This window comes from Brassica napus, chromosome C4, assembly GCF_020379485.1.
Source record: "Brassica napus cultivar Da-Ae chromosome C4, Da-Ae, whole genome shotgun sequence".
In the NCBI taxonomy this organism is placed as follows: domain Eukaryota; kingdom Viridiplantae; phylum Streptophyta; class Magnoliopsida; order Brassicales; family Brassicaceae; genus Brassica; species Brassica napus.
The window spans coordinates 51,149,471-51,167,496 of record NC_063447.1 but is presented as its reverse complement, the minus strand read 5'-3'; the positions used below and the strand labels follow the sequence as shown (position 1 = coordinate 51,167,496).

Below are 18,026 nucleotides of genomic sequence, written 5' to 3'. Positions count from 1 at the left end.
TGATTATGGAGAAGACATGTGTCAAAATCACTTTGCAAATAATGTCTACGAAATAAATAAGTTATCAAAACTAAGATTTACAAACATACCAAAATATAAAATTACCTCATAGTTTTTTTTGATACTTTAGATTGTGTTTCCTGTCAAATTAAAATATTCATAACTAAATACTAATATTTATATATATATATTTTTCAAAAATCTCAGTTTTTTTTTTACTTTTTTAACCCGAATTTAACCGAAAAACTGGAATCGAATAAGAACCGAATGAAATCCGAAATTACCTCGAATATAAATCGATTTTCAATTTTATTACACGAACTGAAACAGAACTGAATTTTTAAAATACCCTAACGGATCCTAAACCTCTAAAACCGAAGAGTCAAAAGAACCGGAGAAATCGAGCATCGAACGTTCATGGTTAGCTAGAAGTAGAACCCCTGTTGAAAGTGCTCTAAGTGAGCAATAGATACATTATACGGTATTGCTGAAAGAAAAGAAATACACACACCATAGCTTTCTCTCATTCTGCTAGCCGACTGAATAGTAAATGACAATTTACCCTTCAGGTTTTATAAATCGCAAAATATCATTTTGCTAGCCGTGGGACAAAATTTAGCTGACAAAGAAAAAAACAAAATTTACGGTTCTTCAACAAAAAAAAATTTCACCGTCTCTTCGATTCATCAGTAATGAAGAAATCTAAAAATATTTAAGTGAGCCGTGTGATGTGGGTTTCTCTCACTCGTTCGCATTAGCTTCAGTTTTCGATTTTTAATTTTAATTTTTTTTTTTTGCATTTGATTTTTTTCACCATCTTTCTTATTTGTGAGCTCATATTGGCCGTATCTGTTATTCAGCTTGATCTCTTATTCTTTGTTCCGTGTTTTGCAATTATTCAAATTTTCTCCTTAGCTTTGATTGTGAAACGGGGATTCTTTGTTCTGCGTTTTGTTTCTCTTTTTTTAGATTCAATTTTCTTTTCAAATTCTTGTGATTCATTTGGTTCTAAGATTGAATGTAAGTTAGTTTTGATTCATTAGGACTTCAAAGTAATTAGAAAGATCATAGTTTCAAAAAAAAAGTAATTAGAAAGATCTGAGTAGAAAATAGCCATGTTTCCACTGTTTGGTTTGAAATGTGATCATCCCAAATTGTTCTGTTCCGTGTTTCATGGAGCCAATTATTCATCTATAATATTTGCTATTTTTGTGTGAAAAAGATGCAACTTGGGTCTAGCTTTGTTATGATCGTGCTCTTTCAAGTGTACTCCGGTTTTACAGAGTTGTCTTCTTCTTTCATCCTATACATGTTTTAGCAAGAAAAAATATGGCTAATGATGCAAGTCATTTTTTTGTGAATTTGTTGATTGTTTGTTTGGTTGCTTTTTGTCATTTTGTTGCTGTTTTAAAAATTAAGTATGAAAAAACATGTCTGATAATTGGTGGCAAGAACGCATAAAAAGTAACTAACTTTTGCTTTGTTTTTTTTTTAAAAAGGGCATTCAATTAAAAGACATAAATATACAATGGTTTTGTAATCATAAAGTTTTAGAAACCATGATGAGACAAGCTTCATATCTAACCAAGCAATAGCTTAGAAAAAGAGAAACTTATACTACATAAGCTTAATGAAACAAGATAAGAAGGAGCAAACACTAGAGACTATGGTATCCGCAGCTTCGACGACCTCGTTTACCTTTCCCTCGTATTGTTTTCAATCCATATCTTGATATTTTTGAAGTGGTTTTATTGGCCTTCCACCTCTTGACATGTTGAGATTTGCCGTAGCATCACTCAGAAACCCATCTCGATCATCCTGTTCAGTTTGCTGATCAGTTTGGTTATGAGAGAGGCTGCTCAGAATTATCTTTACAAGGAAATATTCTGTTTGAGGAGAAGTTTGGTGGGTTACTGTGTCTGGGGCAGAAGGATGGCAAGAGGACTACACAATAATATAAATCAAGTTGTCGGAAAAAAAATACAGTGATCTTAGTGTTGTTGGATCACATCATATTCAAAGTCAAACAAATTAAGCACATATATGAATAGACATTTAGAACTTGCTTGATAGATAATAACTTTTATGAAACAAATATTTTGTAGAGAATCAACATACAAATTTATCTTAAACATAATAATTATAATAATATTTTTCTTAATTTTGAATTTATATCTTAATTTCATTGAAATATTTAATTTGGGTAAAAAAGTCAATTCACATTTAAGAAAGTGTAGTTTTCAAAAAATAAAATAAAAGGTGTAATTTTCAAATTTCAAACTGTTAGTGGAGTAATTTACAAATTATTCCTTTAGTGATTCTATTAAAATTTAGCGTCATTGAATCCTAAACAATGTTATTCATAAAACTAAAATTTCAACAAATTTCTAGGTTATAAAAATCAAAACGGCACGTGAATACAATTCCCGCTAAACCCCTTCAGAGTTCCATTTTTTTTGTCAACAATTTTAGTTCCACTTATTCGGAATCAAAAATTATTTTCTCAGGTTGGTTTTGGATCGGTTCTGCATCACAATTGCAATATAACCCAAACACTGGTTTAGTGTCTAAACTCATTGATACGCTTCTCCTTCTCTCTCTCCTGAGAAAATTCTGCTGCCGTAAAGATCTCACCGGCGCAGAGTTTGCAGGCCGCCGAGTCAGGTTATAATCCTCTCCTTATAATCTTCCGCATTTTCATAACTTTTTTTAGCAGATGTAAATTTTTGAGAGTCGCACACCAGATGTTCGCTAAAATGCCCAACTGAACTTTAAACACAATCTCTTACTATTGCTTGACATTGTTCTTCCTTGGTACCTTCTTCCCTGCAGGTTGCATAGGATGTTGTTATAGTCATGAGCAGAATCGTCAAACACCCGGTCATCGCTCTTTTGGATTCCGGCACAACGTTTAAGGAAGTGCGGCAAATCCACGCCAAGCTCTTGGTCGACGGGACGCTCAACGATGACCATCTCGTGGGTCAGTTCGTAAAGGCAGTGGCTTTGAGTGATCAGAAACACTTAGACTATGCCAATCGGATCCTGGATAGGTCTGATAAACCTACATTGTTTGCTCTCAACTCTATGATCAGAGCACATTGCAAAAGCCCTGTCCCAGAGAAAAGCTTCGATTTTTATAGAAAGATACTTCGTTATCTTAAACCGGATAATTACACTGTCAACTTCTTGGTTCAGGCCTGCACTGGGTTAGGTATGCGTGAGACAGGGCTTCAAGTTCACGGTACAACCATAAGACGCGGTTTTGACAACGACCCGCATGTCCAAACCGGGTTGATCTCTTTGTACGCTGAGCTAGGCTGTCCGGATTCTTGCCACAAGGTGTTTGACTCGGTTCCTTGTCCGGATTTCGTGTGTCGGACGGCGATGGTCACGGCCTGCGCTAGATGCGGGGATGTGGGTTTTGCTAGGAAGTTGTTTGAGGAGATGCCGGAGAAAGACCCGGTTGCTTGGAACGCTATGATCTCTGGCTATGCTCAGGTCGGAGAATCGAGGGAAGCTCTGGACTTGTTTCATTTGATGCAGTTGGAAGGTGTGAAAGTGAACGCGGTTTCTATGATCTCCGTTTTATCCGCTTGTACTCAGCTGGGGGCTTTGGACCAAGGGAGGTGGGCTCATTCTTACATAGAGAGAAACAAAATCAAAATCACTGTGAGGCTCGGGACAACGTTGGTCGACTTGTACGCAAAATGTGGTGACATGAACAGAGCTATGGAAGTTTTCTGGGGCTTGGAAGAGAAGAATGTGTACACGTGGAGTAGCGCCCTGAACGGGTTCGCCATGAATGGGTTCGGGGAGAAATGTCTCGACCTTTTCTCTCTTATGAAACGAGATGGTGTTACTCCAAACGCTGTCACGTTCGTCTCTGTTCTTAGAGGTTGCAGTGTGGTTGGTTTGGTAGATGAAGGGCAGAGACATTTTGATTCGATGAGGGATGAGTTTGGGATCGAGCCTCAGCTTGATCACTATGGCTGCTTAGTAGATTTGTATGCTCGTGCAGGTCACTTAGAAGAAGCAGTCCGTATCATCCAGCGTATGCCCGTGAAGCCTCATGCTGCTGTTTGGAGCTCTGTGCTCCACGCATCTAGAATGTACAAGAATCTCGAACTTGGCGTCCTTGCGTCTAAAAAAATGCTCGAGCTAGAGACGACGAATCACGGGGCTTATGTCATGTTATCAAACATCTATGCAGAGTCAGACAATTGGGAAAATGTTAGTCACGTTAGACAGTCGATGAAATCTAGAGGAGTTAGAAAGGAACCAGGGTGCAGTGTAATGGAAGTCAACGGAGAAGTCCACGAGTTCTTTGTCGGAGATAAATCTCACCCGAAGTATACAGAGATCGAGGCGTTTTGGAAGGAGATCTCGAGGAGGCTGAGACTTGCTGGGTATAAAGCAGACACGAGCCCGGTTATGTTTGACATAGATGAAGAGGAGAAAGAGGATGCTTTGTGTCTGCATAGCGAAAAGGCAGCGATTGCGTTTGGTATAATGAGTTTGAAAGAAGATGTCCCTATTAGGATCGTGAAGAACCTTCGAGTTTGTGGTGATTGTCATCAGGTTTCTATGATGATCTCCAAGATTTTTGGCAGAGAGATCATTGTGAGAGACAGAAACAGGTTCCACCATTTCAAAGACGGTCGCTGTTCTTGCAATGGCTTTTGGTGAATCTTGTTTTGATATTCTATAATGTTTTATACTTTCGATAATTGGAACTTGATAAATTTAAAGAAATTGCTTGAAATACGATAAGAATACAAGAGATACATCTTGAAGTGTACCAAGAAGATGCATTATTAGTGATGAGCTTGATAGATATGTAACGTGCATAGCATAGATTCAAGCATTCAATTTAGGAATGGTTGCTCGTCGTCGGCGAGTGGGACATCTGAACGGTCAATGAGGACGTTCTCATAGATGAATCCAGCAAGTCCACCTCCGATCAACGGTCCAACCCAATATACCCAATGGTCAGTCCAGTTCCCAGAGACCAAAGCAGGTCCAAATGATCTGGCCGGGTTCATTGAGGCTCCAGAGAAGGCGCCACCGGCAAGGATGTTGGCTCCGACGACGAATCCTGTGAGAAGTGGGCCTAGCCCATCAAGGGAGCCTTTCTTGGGATCCACCATCGTGGCGTAGACAGTGAAGAGAAGTGAGAATGTTAAGATGATCTCCCATACGATCCCCTGGGTGTAGCTGATTCCACTTGCCAAAGTGTGAACCGGAGTTCCCTAATCACAAAACGTAATAATTCAATTGTCAAACTAGTTAAAATGCATAATCTTTTAAAGAACGTTTTATCACGTATGATTTACACGGCATCATGTGTTTAAATTGTGTATTTTATACATTTAACTTGAATTGAGATCGTTAAAAGTATTTTAAAAAAATCCTTATATAACATATTAGTTTTAAATATTTTGGTTTCTAGTGTCAAATTAAAATACTAAAGAATAAAACCATGTGAAATATGAATTATTGCGTTATAATTTGTATTTGTATTAACATGTATGTTAATAATACGTGTTAAACTATATTAATTAACGTTTAATTTATTTTGGTGATATTAAACGTACCATTCCTCCAGTAAGGTAACTTAAGAGGAAGCAGGCTGCGGAGGAGGCCAACAGCTGATCAATCCAATAGAGGAATGCGCGGAAGACGCTGATGTGACCTCCGAAAAGTAGGCCGATGGTGACAGCGGGATTGAGGTGACCACCGGAGATATGGCCCGCAGATATCATAACCGCCACCACAAGGGCATGAGCCACCGCGACCGCCAAAAGTCCCACCAAAGTGTTTCCGACTAAGCTGTCTATACCATGAATAAAATATAAACAACATAAGCCATAGATTTGAGAAGCAGAATGGTTAAAAATACCAATGTAAATTGACTTAGATTAGATTTGCATGTACATAGCCACTTAGCCAGTAACTAACTTGGTATGACCAAATTATAACAAAGAACATGAATGTGTTGTAAAATAATTTACCTGTGGCCATGGCGGATCCGACGCCGGCGAAAACAAAGAAAAAGGTGGTGATGAATTCGACAATGAGAGCTTTGATGCATTCCGGCTGAGCCGTCTCGCGGTGGTTCCCTAAATCGATCTTCTTCATGGTTGTGAAATAAATATTAAAATTCTAAACCAGAGAAATATTCTTGGATGGTTCTGGTTTATGTTGAGCGTTAATACATCGGAGCAACTTATAATGAGTTCTTTTAGGTCAAACAAAAAAAGCGAGAACTGAGAAGAAAATGCTAAGGGAGCACATGGACATAATTATTGTATGATAAATGATTGATATGAGTCGAAAGTTGACTTGTATAATGTTCTATAGTGAGATGTGAGATGTATTTACTTTCTTTTAACATATCGTTTCTGGAAATTAGGTTACAGTTCGAGTCATGCTACACATTACAGTGCTCTGATTGGTGTCCTTAAAGGGTGGTACAGATTGTACCATTTTCTTATTTGTTGTATTCTTTCAGTATTACCGATTATATTGGGACAAGTATGTTAGGGCAGCAGGAACCGTCAACCTGTGCACAAATTTTTAGAAATAGTAATTAAAATTTTTTTATTGTTATTTATTTTTTTTAAGCTGAAAAAAAGAGATGATCATTCGAGACCCACAAACAGTGACGATATTGCATAAGAATGAATCTTTAGGATTATTTGAAACTTTGGTGACACAAAAACTTAAAAACACGGATCCCACATAATTATTTTATTAATTTTGAACAGTTAAGAATTATTTTAAATCCTGCGTTGCAGGTGCTCTTAGAAGAAAGTCTAGCCACTAGACATGAGCATGAAAACGACTAAACTAGAACCAAAGGAACCGACCCAAACTGACCATAATTAGACGGTTCAGTTTGGACTTGAGTTGGCTAAAATAATTGAACAGAATATTGTTAGAATCTGAATTTGGCCGATTTTTATATATGAAAATTTTGATACTAGGTTATTTGAAATACCAAGAAAAATTGACGATTATAAGAAAGTATTGAATTCAGTTGAACAATTTTTTTTTTTAACACTGATTTATTATGATATTACAATTATGAGAAAGATTAGATAGACGATCCGACAACCGACAATACTATCTGCCTTATAAAGATCTACGCCTAACTGCATCACCTAAGCCGTCCTACGAAGATCACGCCTGACCGAGCTTACTTGCCCATGTTGAAGATCTATTGTAAGCCTTTCAACCGTAGCTCAAACCATTGGACAAAATCTAGATCATCGGAAAACGATTCTTAAACTATGAGAGAAGCGATAAGCCAAGTTGCTAAAAAATAGCCCAAGAAAATACACATAAGTCCTTTTTCCTTGTCCATATCTATTCACATAAAATTGTGCTTTATTAATCAGTCTCGCCTAACCCTGTACTTTTCTCATTTAAGTTCCTTAACATTTTCAACTTAGCAATTCATTTCTAAGTATTTGTTTAAGCTTAGGAAGCATCCTTTGAACTCATCTAATCATGTACTTTCTTTATTTGCTATCGCCACCAAATGAACATGAAGCATGCTTATAAATGCTTAGGCTTTCCTTGACATTCCACATTGTTTTCTTTGGATTGGTCCGTATGGATTTGTCTCCAGCCATGCACTTGGCCTGGTTCTTGACCGTGGGTTCATGGTCGGGCAGATTGATATAATTTGTCGATCATATTGTCTTTTTGCTTGGCCAAATCCAAAATTTTCTCAACCAAATCCCTCTCTTCCTCATCAAAATCACTTGTTCACAGGTAAGTGTACTGAACTATTCTCCCTCACAGCTCTAGTCACCCAAATCTTCTTATGGGCAGTAGTTTACACTTTCAAACTCGTCTATGATTATTTATGTGGACGTGAAGCTTTTGATCTCAGAGTCTTGGATTGCAATATTTATTACTAGGCCTCTTTTTTCATCGCCACTCCTTTGGTGTCGGCTATTACTTGAGCTAGTTGAGTGTCCATTACTTTCACATGAGATGCAATAATTCATGGTTTTTTGCTTAAATACCTTTATATTGCATCCACCTTGGAGTTCATTTCTCTCATTCTTTTTCAAACTTCACATTTTCTTCTCCCTGACCTAAAAATAGTTTCTTGATAATTAGGTGGTTCTTATCTTCTTTAGAGACCAAGCAGCTTTTTGAAAAATGATTTGCTTAAGCACAAACTAGATGAAAAATGCTTTTTGATGAATACAAATTTAATATTCATTCCAAAATATTATCTATCTATTCAAACAAACCCACATGCTAGTGAACCTGGATTACTACTCACGGTAGATTAAATCACCATGTTAATTTTAATCACAATACAAATCAGGTTGACTTTACTTTCAAACTTGATATTTATAGGTCTAGTTTTGATAGGTTATTTGTAACAAATATATGTCCAACACTATAACCAAAGTAATCACCCAAATAGCGTAACTATCTCCCTAAACTTATATCCAGACTTCGAACTGTAAAATTGTTTGAAACAATCAATTGGTGCGAGTGAATTATAATTTACGTAAAGAAAAAGAAGAAACTTAAAATATGTATATTACGTGGTCCAGTTCGCCCACAAAAGAAGGATCATGAGACATGAGCGTGAGACCGTCTCCAAGCTGTTCGCATCTCATCCTCCAGCTCCCATTTCCACACTTTTTATTCTTTTTATTTTAATCCTTCAATTATGTATGCTTCTTTTCTTTACCATAATGGAATCTGTTTACTTCTCATTGTTATTTTTTTATAAACCAATACATTATCAGTGGTGACTTTTTCTTCCTACAAATATACCGTCATCTTTTACCAATTACGAAAATGGTTACAATTATGTCTATTATTCAATTTTTTTATAATCTGGGATATCTGTCAGATAGATTTCTAACCGACTAAGAGCAACTTTATTGCGGTTTCGGGAAGGGGTTTTTAAAGAAATAACATGAATTAATTAAATGTAAACTAAATTAAAATGGGTGATACCGTTCCTTAATCTGTGGTTTGCGAATCGGTTTCTTAATGAAAGAAGGAAACACGTGTAAGATGGTGGGCAAGACAACACCATTTTTTTTTTTCCTTTTCCTTTTTGTCTTTCTCGGTTCTTTCTTCTTTCTCTTGTTTTTTCCGTCATCTCTCTTCGGTTCTTCGACATCTCAGAGGACGACGATGGTTTGTTCTTCGTCTTGTCTTCGTCGATCGATTGAAGATCGGAAATGATGGTTTGTTCTTCGTCTTCTCTTCTTCTTCTCTTGGTCGATTGATGGAAGGTGAGAGTTGATGGTTTGTTCTTCGTCTTCTCTTCGTCTTCTCTTTGTTCTTCGTCGATGGTTTGTTTCTGAGGCAGAGTTTGTCAATTGATGGAAGATCAGAGTCATGCATCAAGAAAGGAGAAGCTGAGATTCAACGATCACAACAAGAATCGAGTCTTCTTCAATAAAGGTCAGGTTCATCTTATTGTTTCTCTGTTCCATTGTATTCAAAGTTCATAGCTTTTTATTAGGACCAATGAACATAATTGATTAACATCAATTAGCTCCTTGTGGATCAATTCTTTTGGTTTAGTTTAGGAATCTCCGAGAACTCTGTTTTCTATTCGTTTGAGTCCTTGTGGATCAATACTTTTGGTTTAGTTTAGTTGATTAACACAACATTATTTTGTTTGATAACACTTGAGGAAGGTATCTGAAAGAGACAGGACACAACATGGAGTACGAGTGGAAGAGAATGATTCTCAACTGGAGATTATACATAGCAAGGTTCAACTCTCTATATAATTTGTAAAGTATAAACCACTAACCGGAGATTATATTGTTTTGCTTGTCTTGTTTTTTTTATTAAAGTGTATCTTGTCTCAGGTTATTTTTTACTTTTCCTTTGCAGGGATAAAGTGACTACAGATGGTGTCTTTGTTGAGGTAGAAGCATTGAATTGAAACAGAGGATGGTTAACAATCACATCGACGAGCTTTGTTGAGGCAGAAACATTGAATGGTACGAGTAACTCACTCCTTTTGCTAGCTTTTTTCTTTACTGATGGCCTGAGTTAATTGTGATAATGAATGCTGCTTACAGTTAGGTTGTGGTTAGGACAGTGTGCTTGCTTAGAGTTAAGTTTGTGGTTGAGTTAATAGTGATAATGAATGCTGCTTAGAGTTAGGTTAATTGTGATAACTCATCTCTATTAAACCCTGTAGTTACTGCTCTTGCTTTCCATCTGCTAAACACGTTCATTGTGACTCTTTCCATCTTCAAACACATTTCTTCTTCTTTTTCTCTTCTTTGACAGTCTAGGATATGGATTCTACGAATCCATATAGTCAAAACTCCAACTTTGTTGATCTGTTGAACAGTCAACAAGATGGTTTCCCTCCTCAAACCTATTTTCGTGAGAGTTGTTCACAACTCCCTGTTTTTGGTACTCAATGTACTGAACCTTCAAGTTTGCGTGAAGACACACCATCAGAGAAAAAAGAAAGAAAGAAATGAAGTCTCACCGAGGATGTTGTGCTTATTAGCGCATGGTTGAACACTAGCAAGGACCCTGTTGTAGGCAATGAGCAAAAAGCTACTGCTTTCTGGAAGCGTATAGCTAGTTACTTTGCAGCTAGTCCAAAGGTTCAAGGCAGTGAAAAGCGAGGGTTTATCCAGTGTAAGCAGAGGTGGCAGAAGATAAATGATCTCGTTTCCAAGTTTTCTGGTTCTTATGAGGCTGCAACAAGACAGAAGACAAGTGGAATGAATGAGAATGATGTAGTTAAACTAGCACACGAGATCTTCTTCAATGATCACAAGATCAAATTTAATCTTCAACATGCGTGGGACGAGCTAAGGTATGACCAGAAATGGTGTGAAGCATCTAGTAGTTAGATTGATGGAAGCTGTAAGAAGAGAAAGTGTGACGATGGTGCTCAGTCCTCAAGCTCTTACGCAACTACCAATGATGCTGAGCAACGTCCTCCTGGTGTCAAGGCATCGAAACGAGGAAGTGGTAAGAGAATCGGTGAAGCCCTCAAGGGTGTCTCTGAGTTTCAAAACTTGTGGGCAATTAAGGAGAAAGATTTGGAAGTGAAAGAGAGACTGTCCAAGATGGGGCTGCTTGAGACTCTCATTGCCAAAAAAGAGACACTATCTGACTTTGAAGAAGCTTTAAAAAAGAAGCTTATTACAGAAATGTTGGGTAAGCTTATTGTTACTTCTTATTTAGCAAGTTATGTTTCTGTTTTATGTTGGTTCTGGTTCTCATTCTTATTTTTGCTTTGTATCAGGCGGCTCAGAGTAGTTTCTGGTTCTGTTTCCGAAGGGTGAGCACATCTCAGGTTTCTGTTTCTGTTTATTATTCTTATGTCTTGTTGTTCTCATATAAATTTTATTAATCTCAGGTGTTGTGTTCATCACATAGTGGAGCATTGCAGTGGAAAAGCAGAAGTGTTTTGTTGTTTTCTTGTGTCAGTCTTATGTCTTTGTTGGTTTGTTGTGTCACGGAAGTAGCTATGTCTTTCTTGGTTTGTTGTGTCACGGAAACAGCTTGGTCTTTCTTGTTTTGTTGTGTCACAAGACTGCTGTTGGGTTTGTTGTTTTCTACTCTCATTGTCTTTAAATGAAACGAAGTACTCTAGTTTGTAATGAAATGAAAAGATTCTAGTTTCTTTGTGTCATTTGTAGTTTCAGTGTTCATCGCCAATATCATCTCTTTCTCATATTCTCGTTTCTCAATCACATATCATCAAAATATCATTGCCAATATCATCTTCTCTTTCTCATACCAAGGGCTGCAACAAAACATACCAAGGGATTATCATCTTCTCTTTCTCATACCAATCACATATCATCAAAATATCATCGCCAATATCATCTTCTCCGTAAGGCAAGTTCACAAACATTCATCATAGTTTTTTTTTAATGAAGGTGATTAAGAAGGGGTAAGTTATATTTTTTCCAACCTTGTATAATATGAAGCTTCGCAACAAAAAAAAAATATGAGGCTTAGTTTTTTTTTTTTAATTGAAGGTGATTAAGAAGGGTTATACTACTTACCAATTTTTTTCCCAACCTTATATAAAATGAAGACAAAAAAATATATTCATGAATATTTTGATGCAGGTAACCATGGCATCTTCTTCTCGTAATAATCCTGATGATTTTGATCAATATTTTGATGAATATGTTGATCAACATTTTGATCAAACGTTCGAGAATCTTGTCATTGCTTATGGTGGTCAAGAAGAGGAGAAGCCAGAAAGAAAAAAATGAGTTTATATCGAAAGAAATCGAGAAGCCGGTCATATACGATTATGGAATGATTATTTCAGTGAGACTCCGACGTATCCTGGAAATTTATTCCGACGACGTTTTAGAATGAACAAGCCATTGTTCATGCACATTGTTGAGCGACTCTCCAACGAAGTTTAATTCTTTCGCCGAAAGAAAGATGGTCTTGGAAGGCTTGGTCTCTCTGCCCTCCAAAAGTGTACAGCAGCCATTCGTGTCTTGGCTTATGGTACTGCGGCTGATGCGGTCGACGAATTTCTCCGGCTCGGGGAAACAACAACTCGGGCATGTGTGGAAAAATTTGTGGAAGGAATAATCAATTTATTCGGTGATGAGTACCTAAGAAGACCAACACCGGCTGATCTTCAACGTCTACTTGATATTGGAGAGTATCGTGGATTTCCCGGGATGATAGGAAGCATCGATTGTATGCATTGGGAGTGGAAGAATTGTCCCACCGCTTGGAAAGGGCAATATTCGCGTGGTTCGGGTAAACCAACAATCGTTTTAGAGGCCGTTGCTTCATATGATCTCTGGATATGACATGCATTTTTTGGTTCTCCAGGTACCTTAAATGATATCAATGTTCTTGACCGCTCACCTGTTTTTGATGACATAATAAAGGATCAAGCTCCGCAAGTCACTTACTCTGTCAATGGAAGAGAGTATCATATGGCTTACTATCTGACCGATGGTATTTATCCGAAATGGGCGACTTTTATCCAATCTATTCCAGTACCACAAGGACCGAAAGCAGTTATATTTGCTCAACGTCAAGAAGCTGTCCGAAAAGATGTGGAGCGTGCTTTTGGAGTCTTGCAAGCTCGCTTTGCCATTGTCAAAAATCCGGCACTTTTTTGGGATAAAGTCAAAATTGGGAAGATTATGAGAGCATGTATCATACTCCATAATATGATAGTAGAAGACGAACGAGATGGATACACTCAATTTGATGTTTCAGAGTTCCTACAAGGAGACGACACCGGAAGTTCACATGTCGATCTTGATTTTTCTCAAGATATGCCTACAAATATCGCCAATATGATGGGTGTTCGAACTAGAATTCGTGATAGACAGATGCATCAACAACTAAAAGCGGATTTGGTTGAACATTTATGGCGTAAATTTGGAGGAGGTGAAGGCAACAACTGAGCTCGTTTCAAATTATTTTATTTTACTACTCTTTGTTTTTATGTTTAAATTTTAAAATCTATGTTAAAAATGTTATCTTTCAATATGTTTTATTTAATAAATCAATTTTATCTTTAAAAAAAAAATTTATAATTTTTTTTTAAGAACCCTTAGTTAAGAAACTACCATTGGAGGCACAAAATCGAACAGTTTCTTAACTAGAATCCTTAAACCTACTTAAATATATTTAATTAATTAAATAATGATTAAAGAAACCTACTTGAGTTTCATGGATAATCATGCTCTAATGTTTAAAAAATTGTCAATCGATGCCAATTCGGCTGTTCGTAATTAGAATTATATATATATATATATATATATATATCGTCTAATCATACAAACGGATAAATCCGAGATGGTAGTTTTTAAACATGGGGTATTTAGCACATTTCTAAGTCTGCTTTACCACTCCACCATGCTTGTGGAGTTCTATTATTCATTTTTACTTCTCTTAATTATTTTTTACTAATGGTATAAACGGTTATACAAACAACTTGTGTTATTAAACAAAAGTATTATCATGTAAGACAATTTCGGTTAATGTATAACCAATTATACAAACATAGCTGGTATTCATGAATATACAATTAGGTAGAGAAAATCGTTAGTGAAGATTATGTTTACAGCTCAAGAACTTCAATTTATAAGGAAATTTAAGGGTCAAGTTTTTGGTCAATTATACCAAAATATAAAAGTTTTAACTTTGACTAACTAACGCAACGAAATTTCATTAATATAATGAGACGAAAAATCAATAGTTAAAACATAATTACAATAGTGCCATTTCTTCTTTTCTTTTTTTTGGGGCAACTGTTATTAGAAGCTGTATTATTGTTCCTTTTCGCTGCTCTCCCTCACACGCAAACAAAAAAATGGCTCACCTCTTCAGAGAGCTGTCTCTGGGTCACTCCAAGAGAGAGACGACGCCGCCGCCGCCGCCTCCGTCGATGGCATCCGTGATTCCCTCCGATTTACCACCGTCTCCACTCGGACAACTCGCCGTCCAGTTCTCCGAATCCGATCTCCGCCTCATTGCCTACGAGATCTTCGTCGCCGCATGCCGTAGCGCGACCGGGAAGCCTCTCTCATCCGCCGTTTCATCAGTCTCCGTTGCGAATCCGGACTCGCCGAGCAACGGCGTCTCTCCTGCTTCTCCAGCAGCCCAGCGTTCTCTGACCGCAGCCGCCGCGAGCAAGATGAAGAAGGCCTTGGGGATGAAGTCGTTGTCATCCTTATCACCTGGATCTACCAAGAGCCCTGGCTCTGGCTCGGGTGGTAAGTCGAAGCGGCCCACTACTGTCGGTGAGCTCATGCGGATCCAAATGCGAGTATCGGAGTCCGTCGATTCGCGCGTTCGTAGGGCTTTCCTTAGGATTGCTGCTAGTCAGGTTAGCTCAGTTTCGCTTCTGCATTGAGGTGATTCACACCTTGACCTGGTCAATTGTTCGATCTATAGTAAATCTCGAGCTTGATTTAGTTGAATCTAATCGCTGATCTTGTTGTATTGATTCCAATTAACTTATCCGTGATTTGATTTTCTTGATCTTTAATTGTATAGATTCCGTTTGTTTCTGGATATGAATATGTTAATTGCTGGAAAGTTTTATTTAATGAGTGTTTTTTTTTTTCAGGTTGGAAGGAAGATTGAGTCAGTGGTTCTTCCGTTAGAATTGTTACAGCAGCTTAAGTCATCTGATTTCACGGATCAGCAAGAGTACGACGCGTGGCTGAAGAGATCACTCAAGGTTCTCGAGGCAGGTCTTCTGTTGCACCCTCGCGTACCGCTTGACAAGACGAGTTCTTCTCAACGACTGCGACAGATCATTCACGGTGCGCTTGACCGCCCTTTGGAGACTGGAAGGAACAGCGAGCAGATGCAGAGTCTTCGATCCGCGGTCATGTCTCTCGCCACTAGATCTGACGGGTCTTTCTCTGACTCTTGCCACTGGGCTGATGGCTCTCCGTTTAATCTCAGGCTATATGAAATGCTTTTAGAGGCTTGCTTTGATTCTAGCGACGCTACCTCCATGGAGGAGGAAGTTGATGACCTTATGGAACATATAAAGAAGACGTGGGTGATTCTTGGGATCAACCAGATGCTTCATAACCTCTGTTTCACGTGGCTTTTGTTCTCTCGGTACGTTGTGACTGGACAAGTTGAGCTGGATTTGCTTTACGCCTGTGAATCTCAGCTTGCGGAAGTTGCTAAAGATGCAAAGACGACGAAAGATCCTGAATACTCCCAAGTTTTAAGTGCTACGCTTAGTGCTATATTGGGTTGGGCAGAGAAAAGGCTCCTTGCGTACCATGACACGTTTGACCGAAGCAATGTGGGTACAATGGAGGGAATTGTTTCTTTGGGTGTATCAGCAGCTAGGATTTTAGTTGAAGATATATCTAACGAATATCGTAGAAGGAGGAAAGGAGAAGTTGATGTAGCTCGTACGAGGATTGAGACATACATCAGGTCATCACTACGTACTGCTTTTGCTCAGGCAAGTGTTGGCATTGTGTCTTTTTACTCACCGTTTCTTTCAACGATTCTATCAACTTATATTTGATTATTTTTTATGTCCCTTAATAGAGAATGGAGAAAGCAGATTCTAGCAGGAGGGCATCGAGGAACCAGAAAAACCCTCTCCCTGTTCTCGCCATCCTTGCTAAAGACATTGGCGAGCTAGCTGTTCAGGAAAAGCGAATGTTCAGTCCAATATGGAAGAGATGGCATCCGTTTGCTGCAGGAGTTGCTGTGGCTACACTCCATGTTTGTTACGGAAACGAGATTAAACAGTTTATCTCCGGGATATCTGAATTGACACCCGATGCTGTTCAGGTATTAAGAGCTGCTGATAAGCTAGAGAAGGATCTTGTGCAAATCGCAGTAGAGGATTCTGTTGACAGCGACGATGGTGGCAAAGCAATTATCCGTGAAATGCCTCCTTTCGAAGCTGAGACTGTTATTGCTAACTTGGTCAAAGACTGGATCAAGGCGAGAATAGACAGACTTAAGGAATGGGTCGACAGGAATTTGCAGCAAGAGGTTAGTAAAAATCAAACATAGTCTTTACTAAGTTTTGGAGTGATTTAATTAATCATCAAAGTTTTCTTTTTCCAGGTTTGGAATCCAGTGGAGAACCAAGAAGGAGGATATGCGCTATCTGCTGCAGAAGTGTTGCGTATTACTGATGAAACTTTGGAAGCGTTTTTTCAGCTTCCCATACCTATGCATCCTGCTGTGTTACCTGATTTGATCATTGGTTTAGACAAATATCTTCAGTATTATGTCTCAAAGGCGAAATCTGGTTGTGGTAAGTTTGCTGGCATATGATTGATGATTCCTATCTGTTGAATTTTTTTGATTTCTAACATCTAATGATATGATGCTCAGGCTCTCGAACTACGTACATGCCTACAATGCCTGCACTCACACGATGTACAACGGAGTCGAAGTTTCAAGGTGTTTGGAAGAAGAAAGAAAAGTCACCTCCTTCTCAGAAGAAAAACTCTCAGGTTACGATTTCCAACGGAGAGGGTGGTTCCTTTGGGGTCACGCAGATATGTGTCAGAATAAACAGCTTGCACAAAATCCGCAGCGAGCTCGATAATGTGGAGAAGAGAGTGATCACACATTTGAGGAACTGTGAGTCAGCTCACACCGACGACTTCTCCAACGGTTTAGGAAAAAAGTTTGAGCTCACGCCAGCGGCTTGCATCGAAGGCGTTCAACAGCTATCTGAGTCTTTAGCGTACAAAGTCGTCTTCCATGACCTAAGCCACGCGTTATGGGACGGATTATACATCGGTGACCTCTCGTCGTCTAGAATCGAGCCTTTCCTCAAGGAGCTCGAACAGAATTTGACAGTCATAGCAGAGACGGTACACGAAAGAGTCCGAACACGCATCATAACCGATATTATGAGAGCCTCTTTCGATGGCTTCTTACTTGTCCTACTTGCTGGAGGGCCCTCTAGGGCTTTTACAATACAAGACTCTCAGATTATGGAACAAGATTTCAAATCTATGAAGGATTTGTTCTGGGCGAATGGAGATGGTCTGGCCATGGACCTGATCGATAAGTTCTCGACCACGGTTAGAGGTGTGCTTCCTCTGTTCAGTACAGACACAGACAGTTTGATAGAGAGGTTTAAGGGAATGACGCTCGAAGCATACGGTTCTTCAGCTAAGTCTAGGCTTCCGTTGCCTCCGACTTCAGGCCAGTGGAGTGGTATGGAACCAAACACGCTCTTACGAGTTTTGTGTTATCGTCACGATGAATCTGCGACAAGGTTTCTTAAGAAGACATATAATCTACCGAAGAAGCTCTAGTGGAATCTACTGGAACGGTTAATAACCTCACAAGATTAAGAGTGTGCTTCACTGCAGGGAGGATCCGAGATTTGTATAGTGAGTTTCATTTTTTTGTTTAATAATTACTTGTTTTATGGTTTTTGTTATTGTATACATTTCCTATACGTATTGTATTCATTTTATATCGTTTGTTATTTATTTTTGAACAATATATTAAATAACCTATTCGATGTAGTTACCATCACACGT

The 18,026-nt window shown here is 38.4% G+C and overlaps 3 protein-coding genes and 1 long non-coding RNA gene across 9 annotated transcripts; 3 read left to right on the top strand and 1 right to left on the bottom strand.

Annotated features, from left to right (window-relative positions):
- Positions 1–2,365: 2,365 nt before the first annotated feature.
- On the top strand, positions 2,366–4,762 carry LOC106397200 (putative pentatricopeptide repeat-containing protein At5g40405). Its single transcript, XM_013837777.3, has 2 exons — positions 2,366–2,664; positions 2,833–4,762. Exon 2 carries the CDS (start codon positions 2,857–2,859, stop codon positions 4,684–4,686), a length of 1,830 nt encoding a protein of 609 aa, XP_013693231.1. The 5' UTR covers positions 2,366–2,664; positions 2,833–2,856; the 3' UTR covers positions 4,687–4,762.
- On the bottom strand, positions 4,739–6,320 carry LOC106397201 (aquaporin TIP4-1-like). Its single transcript, XM_013837778.3, has 3 exons — positions 6,012–6,320; positions 5,595–5,833; positions 4,739–5,249 (listed from the first exon to the last, which is right to left on the bottom strand). Exons 1-3 carry the CDS (start codon positions 6,136–6,138, stop codon positions 4,866–4,868), a joined length of 750 nt encoding a protein of 249 aa, XP_013693232.1. The 5' UTR covers positions 6,139–6,320; the 3' UTR covers positions 4,739–4,865.
- A 201-nt stretch (positions 6,321–6,521) lies between these two features.
- LOC106398203 lies at positions 6,522–11,665 on the top strand. Of its 6 annotated transcripts, XR_007322888.1 has the most exons (6): positions 6,522–9,278; positions 9,381–9,450; positions 9,690–9,767; positions 9,892–11,187; positions 11,276–11,311; positions 11,390–11,665. It is a non-coding gene; the product is annotated as an uncharacterized LOC106398203 (long non-coding RNA). The 6 variants fall into 6 exon arrangements; XR_007322885.1 differs by having other exon boundaries at positions 9,381–9,767; XR_007322887.1 differs by having other exon boundaries at positions 7,214–9,450.
- A 2,636-nt stretch (positions 11,666–14,301) lies between these two features.
- On the top strand, positions 14,302–18,021 carry LOC106401026 (protein unc-13 homolog). The gene is made up of 5 exons (XM_048756462.1): positions 14,302–14,857; positions 15,101–15,964; positions 16,054–16,509; positions 16,585–16,777; positions 16,858–18,021. The coding sequence occupies exons 1-5, from the start codon at positions 14,342–14,344 to the stop codon at positions 17,793–17,795; spliced, it is 2,967 nt and encodes a 988-aa protein (XP_048612419.1). The 5' UTR covers positions 14,302–14,341; the 3' UTR covers positions 17,796–18,021.
- Positions 18,022–18,026: the final 5 nt, after the last annotated feature.